The 23807-nt window shown below is 41.3% G+C and overlaps 1 protein-coding gene across 4 annotated transcripts in view; it reads right to left on the reverse strand.

The window, feature by feature from the left end:
• The window catches only part of LOC132834435 (lactadherin-like), a 93715-nt gene that overhangs the window by 48214 nt on the left and 21694 nt on the right, over positions 1-23807 (reverse strand). For 2 of the 4 annotated variants that reach the window (XM_060853376.1, XM_060853377.1), the window contains exons 2-4: positions 8030-8155; positions 4499-4579; positions 194-319 (exon numbers count right to left, since the gene is read on the reverse strand). In XM_060853376.1, the coding sequence (XP_060709359.1) occupies positions 194-319; positions 4499-4579; positions 8030-8155 (333 nt within the window). The remainder of the gene's footprint in view (positions 1-193; positions 320-4498; positions 4580-8029; positions 8156-23807) is intronic. The other 2 variants (XM_060853378.1, XM_060853379.1) reach the window with 1 other exon arrangement.

Genomic DNA, 23807 nt, shown 5'->3' on the forward strand with positions numbered 1-23807 from the left:
GCCTTGGGAATATTATATTTGGCCTTTTGATGAGAAAATGAGGGAGAATTTATTAAAATTAGGGTGTGTTTTTCTGACACTAGAGGTTGACATTGTGGATCCCAAGGGCTATTGCACACCATACCAATAATTTAATATCCATGAATTCTTCACAGATAATAATTCCCAAATACTTGTAAAACATTTCACTTACTTGTTTGGCAATGAATGCCCTGAAAGCCAGTTGGACACTTGCAGACGTATTCACCAAAGACATCTCCTCTACGTGACATCAACTCACACAGGCCACCATTTTGACATGGGTTAGGGTGACAAGGCCCTGCAATGTAACAAAGGAATAACTCTGTGAGAAAAGTTACCATTTAAATTGGTAGCCTGGAGTTTATCACCCAGGTCAACCTGACTGCCAGGTGAAGTAAAATATTCTAGATTACAAACACTTTGTTGTTGTAGGATTCAAGTCAGTTGCTGGTTGACAACTCTGAATGCTAGACATTCCCAATTCCCGAAATATCGACTCTCCTGCTCCTCGGACGCTGCCTGACCTACGGTGCTTTTCCAGCAGCACACTTTGAATCTAACTCTCCAGTATCTGCAGTCATCACTCTCTCCTAACTTTGAATGCAGATGTCAGGTTTCCTATTGGAACTATCCAACCAGAATGTTAATCATTGATAACTCGGGCAATTAACTTGGGCAGGAACAGACCAGTACCAAAATCTAAGAGCCTGTTCAGATGTCATGGTAGCAACTGACAAACCAAGATCATTGAAACACCATAGTCCCAACTGCACTCAGTCTTCCCCCACAGCCTTTTAAATTAGGCTTCTAGAAATAGTTAATCTTTTCTCGTGTAGAGCTATTACATATCCCATCCTCATAACCATGTTGGGTCAGGCATGTCCTAGCAGTCCTGTTGGTCATGATCCTTCTTGGTTACTTTCCCACCAAACAACACAAAATGTTTTCTGGATCTGCCTCACCACAAGCCCCTCAATTGCAGACATATTGCGTTTAGCTTGTAATGTCAGTTCTGCAATTCCCTCCTTAAAACTCTCCATTTCTCTCTTCTTTTCTCCCAATGAGACACTCCTCAAAACATAGTTACTGCCCATTTTCAGTTGCCTGTCTAAAGCCTCTTTGAATTTTGTTTGATAGCACTCCTGTAAAACATCTCGGGATGGTTGACCACACTGAAAGTAGCTACATAAACATATATTTGGTGTTTCTATCAAGTTTCCAAACAACAGACGATAGGTTTGTCAGAGCTGCCATTGTTCAGAGCTGCATTCGAAACGTAAAAATGCCTTATAAATATAAAGAGGACAAAGCATTTTTATCAGTTATTGTAGGTGCAAATTCCAAAACTTTCTGTCCTTTAAAAGTTTAACCTGTTCTGTTCTGTTTCAGTGACATGTGCCAGTGGCGAAACACTAGATTTGGTAGTGCGTTTGTGTAAACATATTACTGCTGTTGAGATTAGTTTACAGTGACCATTCTCTCCTTCGGTGATCCCAGTCGCAGGTCAGTAAGGCAAGAAATCAAAGTTGCAGGACAATGGTATCAGAACACGAACAGCTCAGAGGAATCTCCCAGGCAGTGGATTTGCTCCTTCAGTTCTTCGATGACTCTACACAGAACCCAGTGACTTGCGCAAACCAGGAAGGTTATTCATTCCTCTCCAGGCCTCTAGTAACAAACCAGAACTGGGTGGTGATAGGGATCGGTGACCGTTACAGTTTTAACCCATGTGGGTACTCCGTGAACAAGTGATTAAAAGAACAACCAGATGGTACACACAATGGTACCACATCTTTGCTAATGTTAACTTCAGGTTTTTTTTAGAGTCATAGAGCTGTACAGCACGGAAACAGACCCTTAGGTTCAACCCATCTGTGTCGACCAAACATCCTAAGTAGATCCAATCCAGTTTACTAGCATCTGGCTCATGTCTCTCTAAACCCTTCCTATTCACATATCTATCTAAACACCTTTTAAAATGTAATTGTACCAGCTTCCACCACGTCCTCTAGCAGTTCATTCCATACATGCATCACCTTCTGCCTGAAAAAAAACTTACCCCTTCGGCACCTTTTATATATTTTACCCCTGTCACTTTAAACCTATAGTTTTGGACTCCCCTAGCCTGGGAAAAAGACCGTGTGTATTCATCCCATCCATGCCGCTCATGATCTTATAAACCTCTACAACATCACCTCTCAGTCTCCAATGCTCCAGGGAAAATAGCCCCAATCTATTCATTCTTTCCCTCAAACTCTGACAACATCCTTGTCTATCTTTTCTGCATCTTTTCAAGTTTAACATCATCTTTCCTATAGCAGGGGAGACCAGAATTGAATGCAGTATTCTAGAAGTGGCCTAACTAATGTCCTGTGCAGTCGCAACATGACCTCCCAGCTCCAATACTCAATGCTCTGACCATTAAAGGAAAGCGTACCAAAAGTCTTATTCACTACCCTGTCTACCTGTGACTTCACTACCCTGCACAACATAGCACTAACCTATGAACCAGAGCTTCATAAAATATCAAAATGTCACATCTCTTTCTGCAATTTAAATCCAAAATGCAAAGTTCACATACAGTCTCTGCTTTTAAGCTGGCTTGGTCAGTTTTTGGTTGGCCTGGAATTATCTTCTTAGGTTTAAAACAGAGAACTTGTATTTCCATTGACCGAAGTTGTCAATCTGTGAACTCCCACCCTGCAATCAGTTTAACCAAACCCTCCCCACTCCCAGCTCTGTGTGACATACTTTGCTGAGGGAGCATTTGCTTCAACTCTCTGACCCCTATTCCCACCACCCACCCTCCTGTCACGCGAGCACTCCTGCCAATTTTGTCCAGGGGTCAGAGACAAACTATTTTACTAAGTTCAAGTGGCCTGGATCCTCACAGCAAGGAACCGGTGATGATTTCCCTCATGGGGCTTGAATGTCTAAAATCAGCACTGGAAACTAGTTAGGAAAGGAGATAAATGATCACGCTCAATCCTCATCAACTGAGAAATGGGTCTATGAACAATGAATAAATGTAGAATTGGCCTCAACTGATGTGGATAGGAGAGTAAAAAGGACATACCTAAAGAATGTTCTTATAGACTATGCTGTGGGTCAGGCGAGGAAGAACAAAACAGTATAATTTGAGTTAAAAATCACAACACCAGGTTATAGTCCAACAGGTTTAATTGGAAGCATTAGCTTTCGGAGCGCCACTCCTTCATCAGGTGGTTGCGGAGGACACAATAATAAGACACAGAATTTAGAGCAAAAGTTTACAGTGTGATGTATAATTTCAGTTACATTGACAAATACCTTGATTGTTTATTGAGTCTTTCATCTGTTTGAATACCATGATAGTTTCACTTTTTTCATATGTAAATCACAACATTTTTTAAAAAAGTTACATTCTCAGGTTAACTGTAACAATTGGCATTAACCTTCACCAGTTAACCTGAGTTACATTCTCAGTTAACCTGAGAATGTAACTTTTTTAAAAAATGTTGTGATTTACATATGAAAGAAGTGAAACTTTCATGGTATTCGAACAGATGAAAGACTCAACAAACAATCAAGGTATTTTTCAATGTATAATTTCAGTTACATCACACTGTAAACTTTTGCTATAAATCCTGTGCCTTACAATTGCATACTCCACAACCACCCAATGAAGGAGCGAAAGCTAGTGCTTCCAATTAAACCTGTTGGACTATAACCTGGTGTTGTGTGATTTTTAACTTTGGATACCCCAGTCCAACACCAGCATCTCCAAATCATGTATAATTTGAGGATCACCAGGACAAAGACATTCCTTTCTTAGCTGCAAAGTAACAGTAACATATTTCCAGAACAGGTATGGTCTCTCAATGCAAAGTAGCAACTTAAAGACAAGCAGACAATGATTTGCCAGGGTGCAAGCATCTGCCAGTGATTACACATAATTGTCATGTAGAACGATGCAGGTTCTAGGCTGCAGTACGCCTAGCTCTCTGCTTCACCGTGGAAAGCACTCTGCTTACACAATGCAGGCAAAAAGGAACAGGAAGCTCGCTTTCAACGAGTCAGCTCCAGAGCTGAAACGTCTCCCTGGGATGCATTTCACTCAGAGTGTGGAAGGGCGAGGAGGCAGGAGTCAGAGCCAGCCCGCCAATTTGTGAAGCGTGCCTAGCATTTGCCCGTATCGCCACGCTGGCAGCTAGCATTCATATACAGCCTGGAGAATAGGAAGGGAGTGCAGCAGCCCAAGCGGTCAGTGCACACACACGCACAAAGCAGCAGCTACAAAAAACAAAAACAATCGCCAAACAGATCATTGAGACAGACTAAAGAGAAGAGAAAAAAAAGTCTGGCATCTTCGGAGAGTTTGAGAATGGCTTTGTACCCAGCACAAGGCTCTTCAAGATCTGTGACCTGAAGCATGGTCAAGCTTTGAATTTCTGTCCAACAGCATTATTTCTGTTGTCAGAAATCCCAGGCAGCTTACCTGAGGGTTTGGAGTATCTAGTGACATCGTTATACCTTATGTCTTCCAACGTGTACCCCGTACGTTTCTCTGCACCACTTCCTGTTTTGATTGCATTAATAAATTTTATTAAAAAGTATAATGATATGCTAAGAAGGAGGGAAAAGAAACATGGTTGCACAATTATTTCATGGACCACAGGAAGTGATGTGAAGGAACTTCCTGGGTACAGCTATGTTCAAAGTAAAAAGCAATGACTTGGCAGAAGTGCCCAATCTCTGAGCACTCTCCTGTGATTGAGTCCTCAATGTAATTTTTCAGGCTCCTAATGTTTTGCTCAGAGACAGACAGGGAAAATCTAAAAAGGAAAAGATGGTAACAACTGAGCTAATGTCAAAAGAAAATGCTTATTAAAAAATGGCAAGTCCACCTTGGTTATTGGTTCAATGTTTTCTGGAAACAGAGAAATATGAGCAGGACTGGCCCATCAAGCCTGCTCTGCCATTTAATATAATCATGGCTGATCCTTTAACTCAATGCCAAACTCCTGCCCTCTCCCTTACTTTCTTAAATATATTTCGTGATATCATCTCCGCAGCCTCTTATTACAGAGAATTCCACAGGTTCACCAAGTCAAGGGTTATTCCTGCCACAATTTGGGCTGAGGAGTGGCAGATGGAGTTTAATTCAGATAAAGGCGAGATGCTGCATTTTGGAAAAGCAAATCTTAGCAGGACTTATACACTTAATGGTAAAAGTTCTAGGGAGTGTTGCTGAACAAAGAGACCTTGGAGTGCAGGTTCATAGCGCCTTGAAAGTGAAGTCGCAGGTAGATAGGATAGTGAAGAAGGCGTTTGGTATGCTTTCCTTTATTGGTCAGAGTATTAAGTACAGGACTTGGGAGGTCATGTTGCAGCTGTACAGGACATTGGTTAGGCCACTGTTGGAATACTGCGTGCAGTTCTGGTCTCCTTCCTATTGCAAAGATGTTGTGAAATTTGAAAGGGTTCAGAACAGATTTACAAGAATGTTGCCAGGGTTGGAGGATCTGAGCTGCAGGGAGAAGCTGAACAGGCTGGGGCTGTTTTCCCTGGAGCGTCGGAGGCTGAGGGGTGACCTTATAGAGGTTTACCAAATTATGAGGGGCATGGATAGGATAAACAGACAAAGTCTTTTCCCTGGGGTCGGGGAGTCCAGAACTAGAGGGTATAGGTTTAGGGTGAGAGGGAAAAGATATATAAAAAAAGACCTAAGGGGCAACTTTTCAAGGAGAGGGTGGTACGTGTATGGAATGGGCTGCCAGAGGGTGTGGAGGCTGGTACAATTGCAATCTTTAAGAGACATTTGGATGTGTATATGAATAGGGAGGGTTTGGAGGGATATGGGCCGGGTGCTGGCAGGTGGGATTAGATTGGGTTGGGATATCTGGTCGGCATGGACAGGTTGGACCGAAGAGTCTGTTTCCATGCTGTACATCTCTATGACTCTATAATTGTACATAGCCCTCTAGTGTATTGTTGTCTCTCCCTCCCGCTGTTAAACGTTTTCAGATTACATTTCCTTATCTCAGTCCAAAATGATCTACTGTGTATCCTGAGACAGTGACCCCCTTGACTAGGATCTCCAGGCCAAGGGAGACATGACCTCTGCATCTAGTCCATCCAGCTCTGTCAGAATTAGATTAATTTCAATGAGATTGAATTGAGCCTTTAGCTTGTAAAGGTTTGTTCTCGTTTCCTAAAGATGCTGACGGTCACAGGGAGAAATGGCAATAGATTCGTCTGGCTCTATGTAAGAAGGTCAGTGTGCTCCAGTAGTGTCCTGATCAACATTGCTCCCTCACCTTTACACCACAGGAACAGAGATTCACCGGCCACTTACAATCAGAGAGATTTACTGAGTGACAAATCAATCAAATAGTATTTCAACCTTCTTAATGGCTTTATTGTAATGTAATTTGAGATGTCTTGAGCACAGGAAAAGATGTGTTATTTCTTCCTTTCACAAATCATCACATTTGACAGCACAAAAGGAGGTTATGTAACTATCCTGCTCAGTTCCAGATTGTTTCAATTAATATTAGCCCCAAGTTCTGTCAACCCAGACATCAAGTTAACAACTTCAAGAGGATAACTGTGAAAATGAGGCTTGGAATTAGTTATATAAACAAAATGGACTCCTTTGACCAAAAGAAATCAGAACATATTTGTTTATACACTTGTACAAAACCTTACCTCAAGCCACAGGAAAGTACTAATACGAACCACTTCTAGGTCAAAGTTTAACCCACCCATCTGAATCAACGGCTTCCTATCTCCCAACGCATCATCTAACTATTTCCTGTATAAAGTGCAAAATGTTTAGTTTACCTGCCTTTGTCTGTCCTACTGAAATTGTGCTTTCTGCTATTATTAAGCCACTCCAATTCCCGTACACATTGTAACAGCCAAGGATAGAATAATGATAGACTTGCAGAGTAGACAGAGTCTCACCATGGACCTGACTCAGAAGTTATATAATAAAATGATTCTATTTCTAGACGCTTCTCATTGGTGCTGATTCTCAGTTGCTCCTGAGAAGGGGTTGACTGACACTTGGCAGTAAAACCTAAGAGGGGTCCTCTGACTAGAGTGAAGGGAGAGTCAGGATGTTCTTTCTGGAATCTCGGCCAACATTTATCTCTCAACCAATTATCACATTACTGGTTGTGGGAGCTTGCTGCACACAAATAGGTTGTGGCATTTCAACATTAACTGTACCTCAATAGAATTTCATTTGCTGTAAAACACCTTGGTACCCGCTGAAGTTATAATAGAAATGTATCTATTTTATTTTAATGGCCTTTCTCTTGCATTTAACCTTGGCTAAAAAGGACTTTGCTGGAAGGTTTAGATATTACCTGACAATGTTCAACAGTGAGGGAGGAATAACATTTTACTGAGTGACAGTACATAACTGAGACAAGGATAGCCTTTGACCTAGACTCATATTTGCATTAAAGCCATGACTGACCTGCAGTAAAACAAATGTTCCACAGTGATGATACCTCAACAAGTACTTAATTAACTCTACAGAGCTGTGGGAAATCCAGGAGGTTGTGAAAGGCGCCACATAGATGTAAGTCTTTCTTTCTTCCCAATCTCAATAGCAATGGAGTAGTTTATAAAATGAAAATTAAACAGATGATTTTACTATCAGAGATCCCTGGTGAACAGCTGCATGTGTAGCTTCACTATTCAATGAGTTGATTGTGTTCTTTCTCTAGTAAATTGTGCTCAAGAGAAGCCATTGGGAATGAGGCCAAGTTTGGGACAATGGGCAGTGATCTACTGTTGCTACATTTGATATGTTATTTGCGGTCAATTAGTTCCTGAATTTCAATCCAATTTTGCTTGCTTTGCTTCTGTATAAAGCTCCAGAACCATAAAAGTTGTTCAACCAATAAAGTGGGAAAGGGTAAATAACAATCATGCAGACATATGAGGCAAGAAGATAAACAGCTCAAACCTTAGCATCGGTCATGCTAGTCAATGTCCTCCTTAGGGTTCTTACCTTGCTCTACCTCGTTGCAATCTTTCCCGGTGAATCCATCCATGCAGATGCAGTAGTAGGGATCTGAAGAGACACCAGCCAGGCATGTGCCTCCATTTTGGCATGGGTCAGGCTGACAAGAATGACCTGCAGAGCAACAAAAATCATTAAATGGCTTTGAAGCACATGGACCAGATCTCAGCAGTCACTCAGCCGTCTTTAAGGATCTCTGCCACTCAGCCTGTGCCAAAATCCATGGATTGGGAAAGTCCCCTTTACATGCTAATCACTGCTGGGCATCTGAAGAATTGCTGGAGAAGTATGGATGTGTAGCACACAGTGGCCAAAACAGCAATTGCCTGAAGGGAAGGGTGTCAGCTGCATAGTTAGCATTAGCCCTGGCAAATCCCCATGAAATGATTGAGCAAAATTACTACCTTTGTCTTCAGATGTTTAGGCCATAATTCTGAGCAATTCTTAACTCTACAAGGCTTTGGGACATTCTAGAGGTTGTGAAAGGTGCCACATAGAAATAAGTGAACTCAAAAGTGTGGTACTGGAAAAGCACAGCAGGTCAGGCGGCATCCAAGGAATAGGAGAATCAAAGTTTTGGGCATAAAGCCCCGAAAATGTCAATTCTCCTGCTCCTCAGATGCTGCCTGACCTGCTGTGCTTTTCCAGCAACACACTTTTTGACTCTGATCTCCAGCATCTGCAGTCCTCGCTTTCTCCGTAATTCTGAACGGTTGAGGGTGCTCCATTACTCCCAATCCACAGGCCTATCTTCCTCCTTTCATCAAGTTTAGTGGTCCCCGAGGGGAGGACAAGAATAAGGGGACTTCCCGGCTTTCACGTTCTCATGACCTGGCCCTGATGCCCTTGACATCAATGATCTAGTTTTGGATGGGTAGAAGCTTCAGCCATTGGTGACTCCACAGTATGATCCTCAGACACCAAAGCTTTGCTCCAATATGCAGCCATTCCACATTGTTCCCACCAGAGTTACGGTGGGGGGAGCCAGAAAGGCCAAATATATTAACACAGTTAATCTTAGTTCAAAGCCAGTTCCTTCTTTTAATGATAACAAGGAAGACGATAAAGGAACTTAAGACAATACAATAATTTCAGAAATGCCCTGTTTCTTGCAAGTTGAATGAATCTAAAGACAAGAACGTTATACCATGCAATATACTATTTTATGACCATGCTCCTTTAAGGAGACAAAGGCAATTGTTGTTAAGTAAACATAGGCTCAGGTCATTTAGAGTTTAACGACTGGCTAGATGGCGAAGACTGTATCAGTACTTGTAATTTTCAGCCTGTAACTCTGAAGCAACTAGCATTAATGTCTGATCTTTCTCTTTAAGATTGTTTGCCCTCTAACCAAAACGTGACAGCTGGAACTTATTATCCATAAGATGATGTGGAGTGTGCTATCTCGGCCAGTAAAAATGGCACGCTATATATGTACAGAGCTTTTCCTGTGGACACACCTCCAGCCCTCTGGTGTAACTCCAGTAGACAGGGAAGGAAAAACATCTATTTCCTCTCGACCGATCACTACTTTCGGGATTTGGCATGAAAAATGTCAGAAAAATCCCATGTTTCCACCCAAATGTAGGCAGCATTTCCTTAGCTGAGTGCAATGGACTAACTGTAAAGCACTTTCAATGAGTTTGTCTGGGCACAATGAGCCAAATGGCCTCTCTTACCTGTAGTTTTCCACAATTCCATGGTTTATAATGAGATTTAAATGATGGAACCGGAGTTGGGTAGGTGATGGTGGGAACAGCACAGGGACATTGTCACTGGACCAGTAATCCACACTAATGCCCAGGGGAAAACAACAAATGATGGAGATCACAGTAGATCAGACAGCATCCATGGAGAGAGCAGTAATTTGCTCCTGCACAATACTCAGGGGAAATGGTTTCAAATCATACCATGGAAATCAGTGAAAATCTGGGAACCACTGTTGTAAAAGCCTTACTGGTTCACTAATGCCCTTTAGAGGAAGGATCGATGATCCTGAGCTAGTGTGGCTGATGTGTGACTCCAGGCAGGTCTCCAGACCCATAGCAATATGATTGACTCTTCACTGCCCACTGACATGGCCCTAGCAAGTCATTCAGTTCATGAGCAATAAAATATTGGCCCAGCCAATGAAATAGACATCCTATGAACAAACTTAAAAATAAGCATGTTGTGGAACGGATTAAGTCTCTTATTTCATCTTATTGTTGGAAAAGAACAAAATAATTTATTTTCTGGTTCTGTGTGAGCAGGGTATTAACAATGTCATAGTCTGAGCAGAATTCAACTCCAAATTTAGAAAAGACTCTAAACAAAAAGGTTAAAAATGTGCTCGCCTCGGAGTAACACTGATTTCTCTCCTTCTCTGAAAATGTATCCCTGATGGAGGCAATTCTACTCATACTGATCCCGAACGCAGGAAATCAGCCTGGAATAGTGGAATATCTCACTCACTAAAGCAGTCCTACTGCAGGAGCTAGGACAAAAACACATTTCACTTTTCTTAACATATTGACAGATGTTAAAGCCAAAATTGTGGTAAATCTTTAAAGATAAATGATAAACAACATACACACAAATTTTGGGATTTTGATGTCAGCCATCCTTCTATTTCATTTTCATGAACATTAAAACTGAATCAATAACAAGTTAAATATTTCTCCAGCGCCTTTAACGTAATAAAAACAGGCAAGACACTTCAGGACCAGTTATGGCCAGCACGGTGGCACAATGGTTAGCACTGCTGCCTCACAGCGCCAGAGACCCGGGTTCAATTCCCGACTCAGGCGACTGTCTGTGTGGAGTTTGCACATTCTCCCAGTGTCTGCGTGGGTTTCCTCCGGGTGCTCCAGTTTCCTCCCACAGTCCAAAGATATGCAGGTTAGGTGAATTGGCCATGCTTAATTGCCCGTAGTATTAGGTAAAGGGGTAAATGTAGGGGAATGGGTGGGTAGCACTTCGGTGGGTCGGTGTGGACTCGTTGGGCCGAAGGGCCTGTTTCCACACTAAGTAATCTAATCTAAAAAAAATTTGACAATAATCCATTTGGAGATATTGGAACAATTATCACATGCTTGGTTATAAGCAGGTTTTAATGACCATCCTTAAGGAGAAAAAGGAATTGGAGACATTTAGGTGCAGGAATTCCAAAGCATAGGACCGTGGCCATTTAAGGAGGGATTGAAATTGTTGATGCTTAGACAGGCCTGAAATGTGGGAGGTCCAGCAGGTATCCTGCTGAGGTTGGGATCGGGGGAGGTTGCTGGAGGAGATTATAGAGTTAGGGAGGAGGAAGCCCATTCGTAGACGTAAGGGAAGACATGGCCAAAAGGAGATGCCAGGGCAGGAGAGATCAAGAATTCCAGACAGAATTGTGGTCAAGAACTCTGCTGAGAATGAGGAACAGGGTGGTAAAGTCAGAAAAGTAAGGATGAGTGCTGATTTAATATTTGAATGAATCTATCCAGATGACTTTGTTTCTGTCTAATTTTGGCACAAATTCCTGATCACTCGTTGGTAGGAACAGTTTTAACAGTGTTCTGACAAATTCTCATTAGACTTGAAGAATTAACTCGATTGTTCTCTCTGCAGATGCTGCCTGATCTGCTGAATTTCTCCAACATCTTCTGTTTTTGTTTCAGAATTAACAACAACAGATGGTTTGAACTTCGCTAAAATGGAACTGCATTCACCTCTACAAACACTGCTTTACTTTAATAAACATCAAAATCAAACCTTTCAGGGTTCCCCAGACCATCTGCAAGGCACTCAATCATGTTGCTCATTTAGTTTTCATGATCAGCCCTTACGTAACACCTTCAACATCTTGTACAGCTTTTGTCAGCTAGCAAACACTGGCTGGCAGAGGTAGACAGAATCTGAATTTTCTGGCTGAAGGAAAGAGAGTGTGAGGCAGAACACTTGAAGTGGGACATTTCTGTGCATTGTTTTCTTTGTTTGGTTAAAATTGGCTTTTAAATTTCCTTGAATTGTTCCAATATATCCAATCACCTGAGCCCAGTTATAGAGTCAGAGATGTACAGTATGGAAACAGACCCTTTGGTCCAACCCGTCCATGTCGACCAGATATCCCAACCCAATCTAGTCCCACCTGCCAGCACCCGGCCCATATCCCTCCAAACCCTTCCTATTCATATACCTATCCAAATGCTTCTTAAATGTTGCAATTGTACCAGCCTCCGCCACTTCCTCTGGCAGCTCATTCCATACACGTACCACCCTCTGCGTGAAAAAGTTGCCCCTTAGGTCTCTTTTCTATTTTTCCCCTCTCACCCTAAACCTATGCCCTCAAGTTCTGGACTCCCCAACCCCAGGGAAAAAGACTTTGTCTATTTATCCTATCTATGCCCCTCATAATTTTGTAAACCTCTATAAGGTCACCCCTCAGCCTGCATCTGATCACTATTTTTCTGACCTATTCAGGTCTGCCTTACAAAATTGGGAGTTGGAGCTGTGACAGAGCCTTTATTGATGAAATTGTCCAAATAAGTATTCCCTCTTCTCATGGGCCTTTGGTCAGTATTGGAAGACCACAAGCCCTGTAAGATATAGTAATGTTTTTCTACCCAGTATCATGGATGGACATGTGTTTGAGATGTGTCCATGGTGATTTGTTTTAAACATCTGTAGTTGGAATGAGGGGCTAATCCTGGCAGGACCAAAATATATTGTCCTCAAGAAGGTTGGTCTGTTTAAACCAGTGCAGTGCCTGAGAGATAGGTACTCCTCCAGTACTGTTGGGTAGAGAGTGTCAGGTTTTTGTTTTAACGTTGAAAAAAAAGTGTGATGCTGGAAAAGCACAGCAGCTCAGGCAGCATCCAAGGAGCAGGACAGTTGACGTTTTGAGCATAAGCCCTTCATAAGGCAAGTGGAAGGGGAAGGGGGCTGAGAGATAAATAGGGAGGTGGGGGTTGCTCCTGACTCTAGAATAGACCTCACTGAGCTGGTGTGATCCTGTCACATTTACCCACCATTACCCATGTTGGTCAAGCCCCTATAAGATTCCACTCTAGACTTTGAAACTTTCTAGTCCATTCAGAAGCCCCATCTTTTAGCAGTTTAAATGTTTCTGAATTGAGTATTCAAAGAAAAAGTGATCTAAAAGGAAAACAGAAGAGAGGAAACACACATACTTCAAAAGGGAGTTGCAAAATTTCTCTGCAGCTTCATGATACGTTTAAATAAGAATTGACGTCAATCTGTCGTAGGAGTGCGAGCCTACTCAGAATCATACATGGGCTTTATCTGTACAATGTGACCTCGAATTAATGAAAATGCTTGAGTGAACACTAACATGAATAATTTATCTATCTCAACCCCCTTCCCCCTCCATATTCCTGATGAAGGGCTTATGCCTGAAACATCAACTCTCTTACTTCGTGGATGCTGCGTGACTTGCTGTGCTTTTCCAGCGCCAGACTTTTCAACTCTAACTCTCCAGCATCTGCAATCCTCACTTTCTCTTTTTTTTAAACCGGGGTCAGAGACGGAATCAGTGTATTTCCCATCACCTGGAATACATGGTAGGTGAAGGGTGTTACCACATACCCTTGCAGTATTAGAGGCCACAGGTTTGTGAGATACTGATGAACCTTGTTGTGAGTTGCTCCAGAGCATCTTCTTGTATGGTAGAAAGCAGGAATGTGGCATTGAGAGAGAGGATCGGCCAAGATCATATTGAATGGTGGAGTGGGCTCAAATGGCTGCTGCTGGTAGCTATATTTTGTACACTCTGCAACACACCACCCCCCACTAGTCCTATCAATTCTAGCAATGATCAAAACTGAAAACTCGCTGACCACCAGAATTAAAGCCTGTTAGTGCGCAGTGCTAATAATCTTAATGGAGTAAATCCCCTGAAGAAACCACAAGAGGAGCACTAAATGCACATGTAATACTTAAATTATTCATGTTAGCATTCACTCAAGCATTTCCATTATTTTGAGGTCACATTGTACAAATAAAGCCCACTTGTGTTTCTATATGCACTCCTACAACAGAATGATGTAAACTCTTATCCAAACATGTCATGAAGCTGCGCAGAAATCTTGAAACTCATGTTGCAAGTGTAGGTGGTTTTTCTCTCCTTAGTTTTCCTGTTAGATCACTTTTTCTTTGAATTGACTATTCCAGCTGCTAAACAAAAGATGGGGTTTCTGAGTAGACTAGAAATTTTCAAAGCCTAAGGTGAAATCTTATAGGGGCTTGACCAACATGGGTAATGGTGGGTACATGTGGCAGGATCACACCAGCTTAGTGAGGTCTATTCTAAAAGTTGAGAGCAACTCACTGCCTCTCTTAACTACAACACAGGAGTCAAGGTGAAATTCTCACTACGCAGTGGTGAGTTGACTATTAAGGGGATTATTCCATGCTGACATTATCCATTGCACTTCCCACCTCATTAATATTTAGCATGCTTTACCACCTGCTGCATGGAAACTAAACACAGAGACATCAGATCGGGTACTTGGGGACTCATTTCACTGTTTGCTTCAAAGAAGCTTTCATGTTTTACACAGAGTACCAACCCCTCAGGGCGTGTTCCATGGGCACCGGCCACATACATCCCACTTACAAGAGTATTCACATTCAACGTGTGCCAGCCTCTAAGAACCTTATGGGACATCTCAGGCACAGTGCACTCAGGGACACATGCCCAGCCCGTGGCGTGAACCAGGCTGTATCATCTGCCTGCTCTTAGTGCACACTGGCTTGCTTTGCCTTGCCTTTTTGCACCATGCTGCACAGAGTGACTTGGATCACAATACTGACAACCTGCCTTGCCTGCCAATTCCAGGATGTCCCTGCAGTGTCCTGGTCCAGGTATACCAAGTGCTAGAATGGGCTAGAATCAGGCTTGAGGGGCACCATAGGGTGAAGTATGTAATGATGCAAGTTTGGTGAAGTGCAAGAGATCATGTAAAGCCTCGCAGAGAGAAACTGATACTTAAAAAAGATGCAAGTTTCAGCCCTGGGTTTTATTTTGGCCAGCCAGTGATCCAAAACCTTCTCTTATGGTGTAGAAGGTGTACACTGGCTGACAGAACAGGACAGGGACAGTTTACCTCCCTGGATTGTGCTTAGTTTGTTGCATCAAGACGTGTTGTCAGAAATATTCAATGACGCTGGGATGAGGAAAGCCATCAGGCCAGGAATCCTATTTCTGATTATCCAGCCTATGATTCCTGCCCGGAAGGTGTGAATATTCATTGAGGACAAGAAGAAGATCAGTTATGAGCACCGTTGTACAGATGGTTAAGTACTGCTAACATGGTGTTTTACATGATGGCCATGCAGAACTGGAACTTGAGCATTGAGGAGAAAGTGAGGTCTGCAGATGCTGGAGATCAGAGACGAAAATGTGTTGCTGGAAAAGCGCAGCAGGTCAGGCAGCATCCAAGGAGCAGGAGATTCGACGTTTCGGGCATGAGCCCTTCTTCAGCATTCCTGAAGAAGGGCTTATGCCCGAAACGTCGAATCTCCTGCTCCTTGGATGCTGCCTGAACTGCTCCTTGAGCATGGAGGTCAATGCAGATAATGCACAACCTAATACAACTCTTTTCATTCTTTAAAATGCATAGCAACAGGTCACAAACTAGACTCCCTCCACCAAATTCTGATCCATCCTCTTATATTGTGAAGTTCTTCAGCAATGATGTTAAATCATTGGATTTATTCCCATCTGGCTCCAATATTAAAGTGCTCCTGTTGTCCATGGAGCTTTGCAAGTGAGTCAGTGACGGGGTGCAAACATTCTTCTTTAGAATGGATTTCCGCATCTCTCTATCCTTTGTCCCCCCAAAGTGAAGGTTTATTCCATATTCATGGCAATGTTCTGTTTGCTAAAATGGAATTCTGGCTGCGCTTCAAGACTTGACAACAGTACAGTATGAAAAGGGGTATCAAGTGACTTTAAAAAAGGGGAAAACGAAGTTTGGCTTTAGGACAAGAACTGAAACACCTTCAATAGTTGAGCATTTGGAATTAACTGGATCAAGAGGACAGACCATTTCAAGCTCTCTCCAGTCATTGAATGATGTCAAAGTTGTTATCACCTCCCACACGCAGCCTCAAGGTGAGGTTGTAAATGAGGCCAAGAAGATGACAATCTTTCTGGGACTGGGTTGCCCCACACTCCCAACTTCCAGTTAGAATCATTGAACCCCCATCTGGCCCATTGAGTCCATATCAACCGTCCAAAGATCATCCCACCCAGACTCACACCATTCCTGTAATCCTACATTCCCCATGGCTAATCCACTTAGCCTGCACATTCTTGGACACCATGGCCAATCCACCTAATTTGCACATGTTTGGTCTGTGGGAGGAAACTGGAGTACTTGGAGGAAACCCACACAGACACAGAGCGAAAATGCAAACTTCACACAGACAGCCACCAGAGAGTGTAGAATCGAACCCAGATCCCTGGCGCTGTGAGATGGCAGTGCACACACTGAGTCACCATGCCTCCTAGTTGGATTTACCAAGTGAGGAATGAGAAGGCATTGATGGTCCTGATGAGGAAACAAAGGGGAAATAACTTCCCAGGTGAGAAGCTGAGACAGCTTGAATTTTCTGTCATAACCCACTGTAAACCTACCCAATTACGGGGAAAAAAAATTTCCACCCCTACAACACTCTCACCATGTCCTCATTGGCATGAAGTGGAAAAACAGAAAAAGCAATCCCCAGGAGTCTCGTTAGCTGACAAGATGCTGCACTAGAACTGATTTATCTAACATCAGCACAATACGCAAATTATCTTGTCTGCAGTCAGTCCATCAAAACATTCACAATGCCACATAACAGGCACAGTTCAATTACTGTTTTGACACTAACGCTGAGAAGCATTGCGGAGCTTTGCACAAAATTCAAAACAAGAAGAAACAAAAACCACAGACAGTAAATACCTTCAAAGCCACAACGAATATAATTCTCTGGCTCTTGAGCTATACCTTACAAGGTCATGCAGCTTTTTTGATGTTAGCATAGGTCATTATATTTCTGAACAGTTTTCAAGACCAATCCACTCCCAACTCACAGCTGCGGATTTTAGAGTGAATTCAACTGTCTAATTCATTTAGCAAACTTGGTTTTATGTAACGGAGTTCAGTTTGCCCCATCTTTTAGGAAGTAAGTTCTATCACGGCACAAAAACCTAACTCAATGTTTCCATAATTTTGTCAATACTGTCTTATCCCTGTGCTATTAACATTATTTTATTTTCTATCAGAGGATTTGGCATTGTAGGTAACCTGAGTAATGCCACAGCAGATATATATTCACTTAGAGTCATAGAGATGTACAGCACGGAAATAGACTCTTCAGTCCAACTCGTCCATGCTGACCCGATATCCCACCCCAATCTTGTCCCACCTGCCAACACTCACTCCATATCCCTCCAAACCCTTCCTATTCATATACCCATCAAAATGCCTTTTAAGTGTTGCAATTGTACTAGCCTCCACCACTTCCTCTGGCAGCTCATTCCATACACATACCACCCTCTGCATGAAAAGGTTGCCCTTTAGGTCGCTGTTATATCTTTTCCCTCTCACCCAAACCTATGTCCTCTAGTTCTGGACTCACCCACCCCAGGGAAATGACTTTGTCTATTTATCCTATCTATGCCCCTCATGATTTTATAAACCTCTATGATGTCACTCCTCAGCTTCAATACTCCAGGGAAAACAGTCCCAAACTATTCAACCTCCCCCTTTAGCTCAAACCCTCCAATCCTGGCAATATCTTTGTAAATCTTTTCTGAACCCTTTCAAGTTTCTTGAACTATTAAATTTCCAACTTTCCTCCCCAATATTAAGAATAAAGCGGGAGGGGAAAATATAAAATCAAACATTTGGCCCATTAAACTTCACATTAATTTTTTTTTCATACATTCCATCTGAATATTTCAGTTTATGTTTTAGGGCATGTTAATGATCAGAAACTGCACAATCCCAGGAAAGATTTTTATCCAGTAGTTTTACTGGGGTTTGTACATATAGTGGTAAAAACAATGACTGCAGATGCTGGAAACCAGATTCTGGATCAGTGGTGCTGGAAGAGCACAGCAGTTCAGGCAGCATCCAACGAGCAGCAAAAATCGACGTTTCGGGCAAAAGCCCTTCATCAGGAATAAAAAAAATAGTAACTGCTAAAATAGAAAATTTTTCAAATTCTCTCTTCTCATTCTCCTGAACTGCTTCATGCGGGTAACAGTTCTCAATGTCCCTTTTCACCAGACATCAATTTAGTTCCCTTTTAAAAGTATAATTTTTTTTGATGTTCTGCATTTAGGATGGAAAAAAATGTGACTACAAGAGCTGCTCCTTTTGTGAGGTATCTTCAGTGTCAGGGCTAATTTGCTTGAATTCCTTGGAGCATTAATCACTGTTTTATAAGCTGTTGCATTGTTTTGGAACTTTGGGAAAATAAACATCAAAACAACAACACTTTGAAAAAGGAGAACGAGAGACAAAAGGCAGTGACCACATGGGAAGTGAATCAAATGGAGCAGAAAACCTGCACAGCTGCCTAACCCAGCAGTAACCTGCACAGTTAACTGCCTCTGCTGTTTGCTTTCAAGTATTAGTGATGGACACTGGTACAATAACAACATTTAAAAAGCCTCTGGATGGGTGTATGAATACGAAGGGCTTAAAGGGATATGGGCCAAGTGCTGGCAAGTTGGACTTGATTAATTTCGGATATTTGTTCGATGTGGACAAGTTAGACCAAAGGGTCTATTTCCATACTGTAAATCTCTATGACTATAACATTCCTTGGGAAAATAATTTAGCCAAATAGTGAATCTGTACTTGTAATCGGAAAATCTGTGGTTCATTACTTTAATTCTCGCTCTCTAACAGAAATTATTTTCAAGACTATTCCTCACCATTAAAACATTTGGCTGGAGCCTTTCATTATTTAATCTGGTTCACGTCAGAAAGGGTGAATTCCTGCCTGAGCAAGAATATATGATTTTAATTATCCAATTATAATTGCATGTTCCTAAATAAATCCAGCCGGAACATGTATTTAATCCCAATTTATCTTGGATCCTACAGAGGCAATAAACCACATGCCTGCAAGTTATTTTCTTATCTCAGAGATCAAAAGCTGAAACCAACATTTATTCCATAAACTATTTTTTGAAACAATGTTTGATTCATCTCAGAGGTGATTTGATGAGTAGTACCATAGTGGAGGAAAGAACAGTGCCTATTCATTGGACTCATTTTAAACAGTTCTGGCTATAAATCTGACACAAATTTAGATTAGTACCTGCCTCCTTCTTTGTAGGAGTAGAGGAAGTTGGCAGCTCTTGTTGTTAGTTTTAAGGATTGGAATATAAATAAGAAAATATAGAACACTATTGTGTAAAGTACTTATCAGAACTCACCTCAAGCACGTTTGGTATCTAATTACACTGAGTATTAATGTCAAACAAGAAACTTAAAATATTCAGTTAAAACAGAACCAGAAATAACAGCCCTGAGGAGCGATTAAAGAAGCTGGGTTTCCACAAAAATGAGGTGAAGCTTCCCAAGATTATGAAGAGAATTTGTAAAGTAATTTCTATTCTTGATGGAGAAGAATCTAAATGCTAGGGGAAACAAAACTTGAAACACTTAGGAAGTTAGGATTAAGAAATCAGTTGAAACTGAAATGAATGAAGGCTACTGGTGTGATGTTTTAAATGGAGAAGAATCAATGAGCTGTTTCTAGAAGTAACTGAAGATAAATTGAATGATAATGGTGAAAAAGGTAAAGTCATTGCTTGATCTGTTAAAAAAAAATGTAGTCCATTGGTTCTGTTCCTGAATGTTTTACATAGTGTTTAGTTGGAACAGAATTGATTGTGCATCCCTGATATGCCCTATATCTTGGGCACTTTACAGATGGAAACCTCCTATCTGCCCTCAAGTGCCTAGGAGACCACTGTACCACCACATTCCCAATGGTATATACCCAAGCAGGCATCTGCAACATCATTTTGAATGATCCCGCATCCCATCACATATCCCAGGATCAGAGTCACTCAAACAATGGTGCAAACACTCCTGCCATTTATAACCTCTGCCCCATGGATGCTAGGAATGTCAGAGTGAAAACTTGCCTCTCTACTGATTGCTAGGGATAGCTGTTCTACTAAGGATGCCAATCTTTGTCAAAACCATTCCTTTGCCAGTTCACCAATGGCTACAATGGTTGATTAATATTATAGGCACCATGAACGTATTTGTACTTTCTGAATGTCAGTGTCATTCATTAGTCCTTTATATTAGCCACCAACAAGGAGGAATCAATGGTGTTCTTTTAGGGGATACTATCCAATAAGTGGCATCTCTTTCAATATCAACACAAAGGAATATAATGAGAACAAACTGAACCAACACACAGCCCCATCAGAAATATAGAATATTGAGGGGGGAAAAAAAGGTGAAAATCCATGGACCTGGGATTTCCCCACTGGTTTTGTAATTTTAAAAATGCAGAGGAACCTTGAGACATTGTGCTCACCAGGTGCAGCATTGAAGAATACAATAGTGCAATTTTTGCATGGTGATTACACCACTGTAATGTTATTCTGAATTCATGAACCCAGGGTGAGTTGAATGAACTTTCTGCTCTGTGTTTGAGCAGGATTAAGTTTGAAAAAATTTTAATGAGCAACAGTATTAATATATTGCTGCCATTTGATAACTTTAACACATCCGTTTAGAATTGACCAAATTTATCAGTAGCTTAGCATCAAGCAGCATTTTAATAAACCTGTTCAGAGATGTTATTACACACCTCTGGAAGAAGAGGGAGTTAAACCCCCAAGGCTTCTGATTCAGAGGTAGAGTCACTACCACTATGCCACAAGAGCCCTCACCACACAGCAAATATGTTGTTAAAAATCTGTTTGTGGCTCACATCTCTCTCAAAATCAGGTGGTTCAACACAGCGCAGTTGAAATGTTAAGCTCATTGTTACCTTCACTTGGTCCAGCTTCTCACTCCTGGCACTTGTCTCCAAAGCAACAGAAGCCAAAATTAAGATAGAGAAGCCTTTGGTCAGAACTGAATCATTGAACACCACTTGGTGCATCTAGTTAAAAACCTATCAAACTAAAGACTATCATGATGCGCATTGAGGGGCACTGATGTGCTTCTAGGAACACTTCTAATCGTTATTTGTGCCTTTTCCTCTTTGGTTCATATTTCATTGGTCGGCACTGTGCAGATTTGGATATCTTTGCACATGGCAACAATGGTATTTCTGAAGCCTGCCTGGCCACTGTCCCAGTTTTACAACCTCATTCTGTCCACTCAAACTGGGAAACCTTCCAGTCATCTATTGTAGACCAATCATAGAACTTGCAAGGACATGGAGGACAAAACACACAGTGAGGTTTGGTTTGATTCACCAAGAAGGCATGATCTTAAAGTTTGCAAATTCAATTAATTCTTGAAATTAAAAACATTGATTACAGTTGCCCCTTCCCCAAATTATGGGGTCTAAGTGGATAGTGAACAAATTGCTACTTAAATGGAACTTTCTACCTTATCACCCAACATGAGCAAAATGATTCACATCACTGTTTCGAGAAACCCTTCACCATCCAATGGTGTCTAACATATTTCTTACACTTATAAGTCCCGATTGCTAATAAGATTCTTCACAGTCCAAGAGAATATGTAAAAACAAAGGTAAAAATATAGTCTTCTTAAATTAGTAAGATTTTTTTAGCCCATGGATAATTGAAAAATCTGTTCTATTGTTGCTGTCCAAACCATCTAACTGGATTAATTAAAATTCAAGACGCTGCTTTACAGTTGTTAATTCAGCTACTGTGATGTAACTTGGAATCAGTACAAGAAAGTCAGGGAAGAGTTGGGGACGGGGGTAAAAGGTTAGAAAGAAAATATTTTAAAGTAAAGTTAATAATGACTTCAAATGCCTTTTGAAATCAAAATCAAATCACAGTGCTTTAAAAAGGAAGGGAAACATTTAAAAGGATTTGGGGAAAAGCATGGAAGTTGATCTAGATTGCTCCAGTGTGAAGCGAACATAATGGGCCAAATGGCCTCCCACCACATTGCAAAGTACATGCTCCCAGAAGTTCAGTAGTGTCATAAAGCTATGCCTTGAAGGTGGAGCTGGTAAAGATGGACAGACCACTATCTTACTTTGTAAGCCTCTTATCCATACTTTGGTTCCAAATGAGATGAAAATTTGGAGGGCTGACAAATCTGGTTAGATTCTTAACCTGTCGTCTGTAATACTCCAATAACCATCTTGCTTAAATTAATTTCTTTGAAAGTTTAAAACTGTATCTGTAAGTTTTATAGGCCATACAAATTCACCAATAACTCTTCCAAAACACTGGCTTTGATCATGTACTTTAATAATCAAATTTGATTCACTCCAAAATATGACTGAACAATAAAAATCCCTTGAAAAGTGCGGTTTATTCTCCTAATGAACATATAGGGTCACCCCGTAACCAGCTTTAAAGGGAGAATGTACAACTCCACAGTTGTCCAAGGCTGGAATCAAACTTGGATCCCAGAAACAGAGACAACAGTGCTAACTACAGAGACATATGCCACCTGCTGTAATATATATGTTTGATAACTGACCGCTCTTCAAAAGTACACCATTAAAAGTGCTTCAAGATGTCTGCTGGTTATGAAATGTTCTGTATTAAGTGCTAGTATTGTTGGTAACAATGCACTGGAGGAGAAAATAATACAACCCAATGTATGATATTGCACAGCATTAACTACCCTTTCTAATACAAGTGTGGGAAGACAGAATTTAAAATTGTACTGTTTTAAATTTAAAATGAATTCTGTCTGAAAAAAATCACACCCAATATTACATTTGGCTAAATTACTAGTGATATTGACATTATCAATTTTTACAGTATATGCTTGAAGAGGAGATTACATTGGGAAATGTAGAGAATCTAACAAGAACGACTATGGTACAGTAAGTCCTTAACAGGGATAACATAAACCAATTTCAATTTGTTTTAGATAATGTGAAGTTGAAGAACAAAGTGTTAAGTCACAGTTTTGCGAGAAACACCAATGTAATTCTACCACCCAATGTTGTTTAAACGTAATGTACATAACACATAAGGGCCTGGCCGTACTTCCTTTCTGTAATAATGTATTAAGACAGATTTTAGGCAAAATAGCAAGGAAATTAAAATCGGAATCATGTACCATATCAAGAAATAATAAATTTCCCCCATTAAAAGTAAATTAATAAGACATGGAGAGCCATGGTGACTTCATTTTAAACCCTACAGTAAATTGAGAGGACTGTTTCGTCACTTCTGCCTAACCTCATCCCATCATGTCACTGAGCTTTTCTAGCCCTCTGAAAACTTTCCCCTCTTCCAATTCTGCCACCTTGACGATCTCCCAATGAGCCCTGAAGAAGGGCTCATGCCCGAAATGTCGATTCTCCTGCTCCTTGGATGCTGCCTGACCCGCTGCGCTTTTCCAGCAACACATTTTCAGCATCTTGACGATCCCTCAATTTTCTTCACCCCAGCGTTCAGCTGTTATGCCTTGAGGCATCCAGCTGTTGTTGATAGTTTCCAGTTACCTTAAAATTATTTAGAGTTCAATAGGGAGAAACTGCATCACAGTTCTGCCAGTTGGGTTACCCACAACACTCAGTTAATCCTTCTACTGTTGTGCTCTTCCAGACTCAGTTAATCCTGCCAACTACTAGGATG

Source organism: Hemiscyllium ocellatum, chromosome 39, assembly GCF_020745735.1.
Source record: "Hemiscyllium ocellatum isolate sHemOce1 chromosome 39, sHemOce1.pat.X.cur, whole genome shotgun sequence".
Taxonomy (NCBI): Eukaryota; Metazoa; Chordata; class Chondrichthyes; order Orectolobiformes; family Hemiscylliidae; genus Hemiscyllium; species Hemiscyllium ocellatum.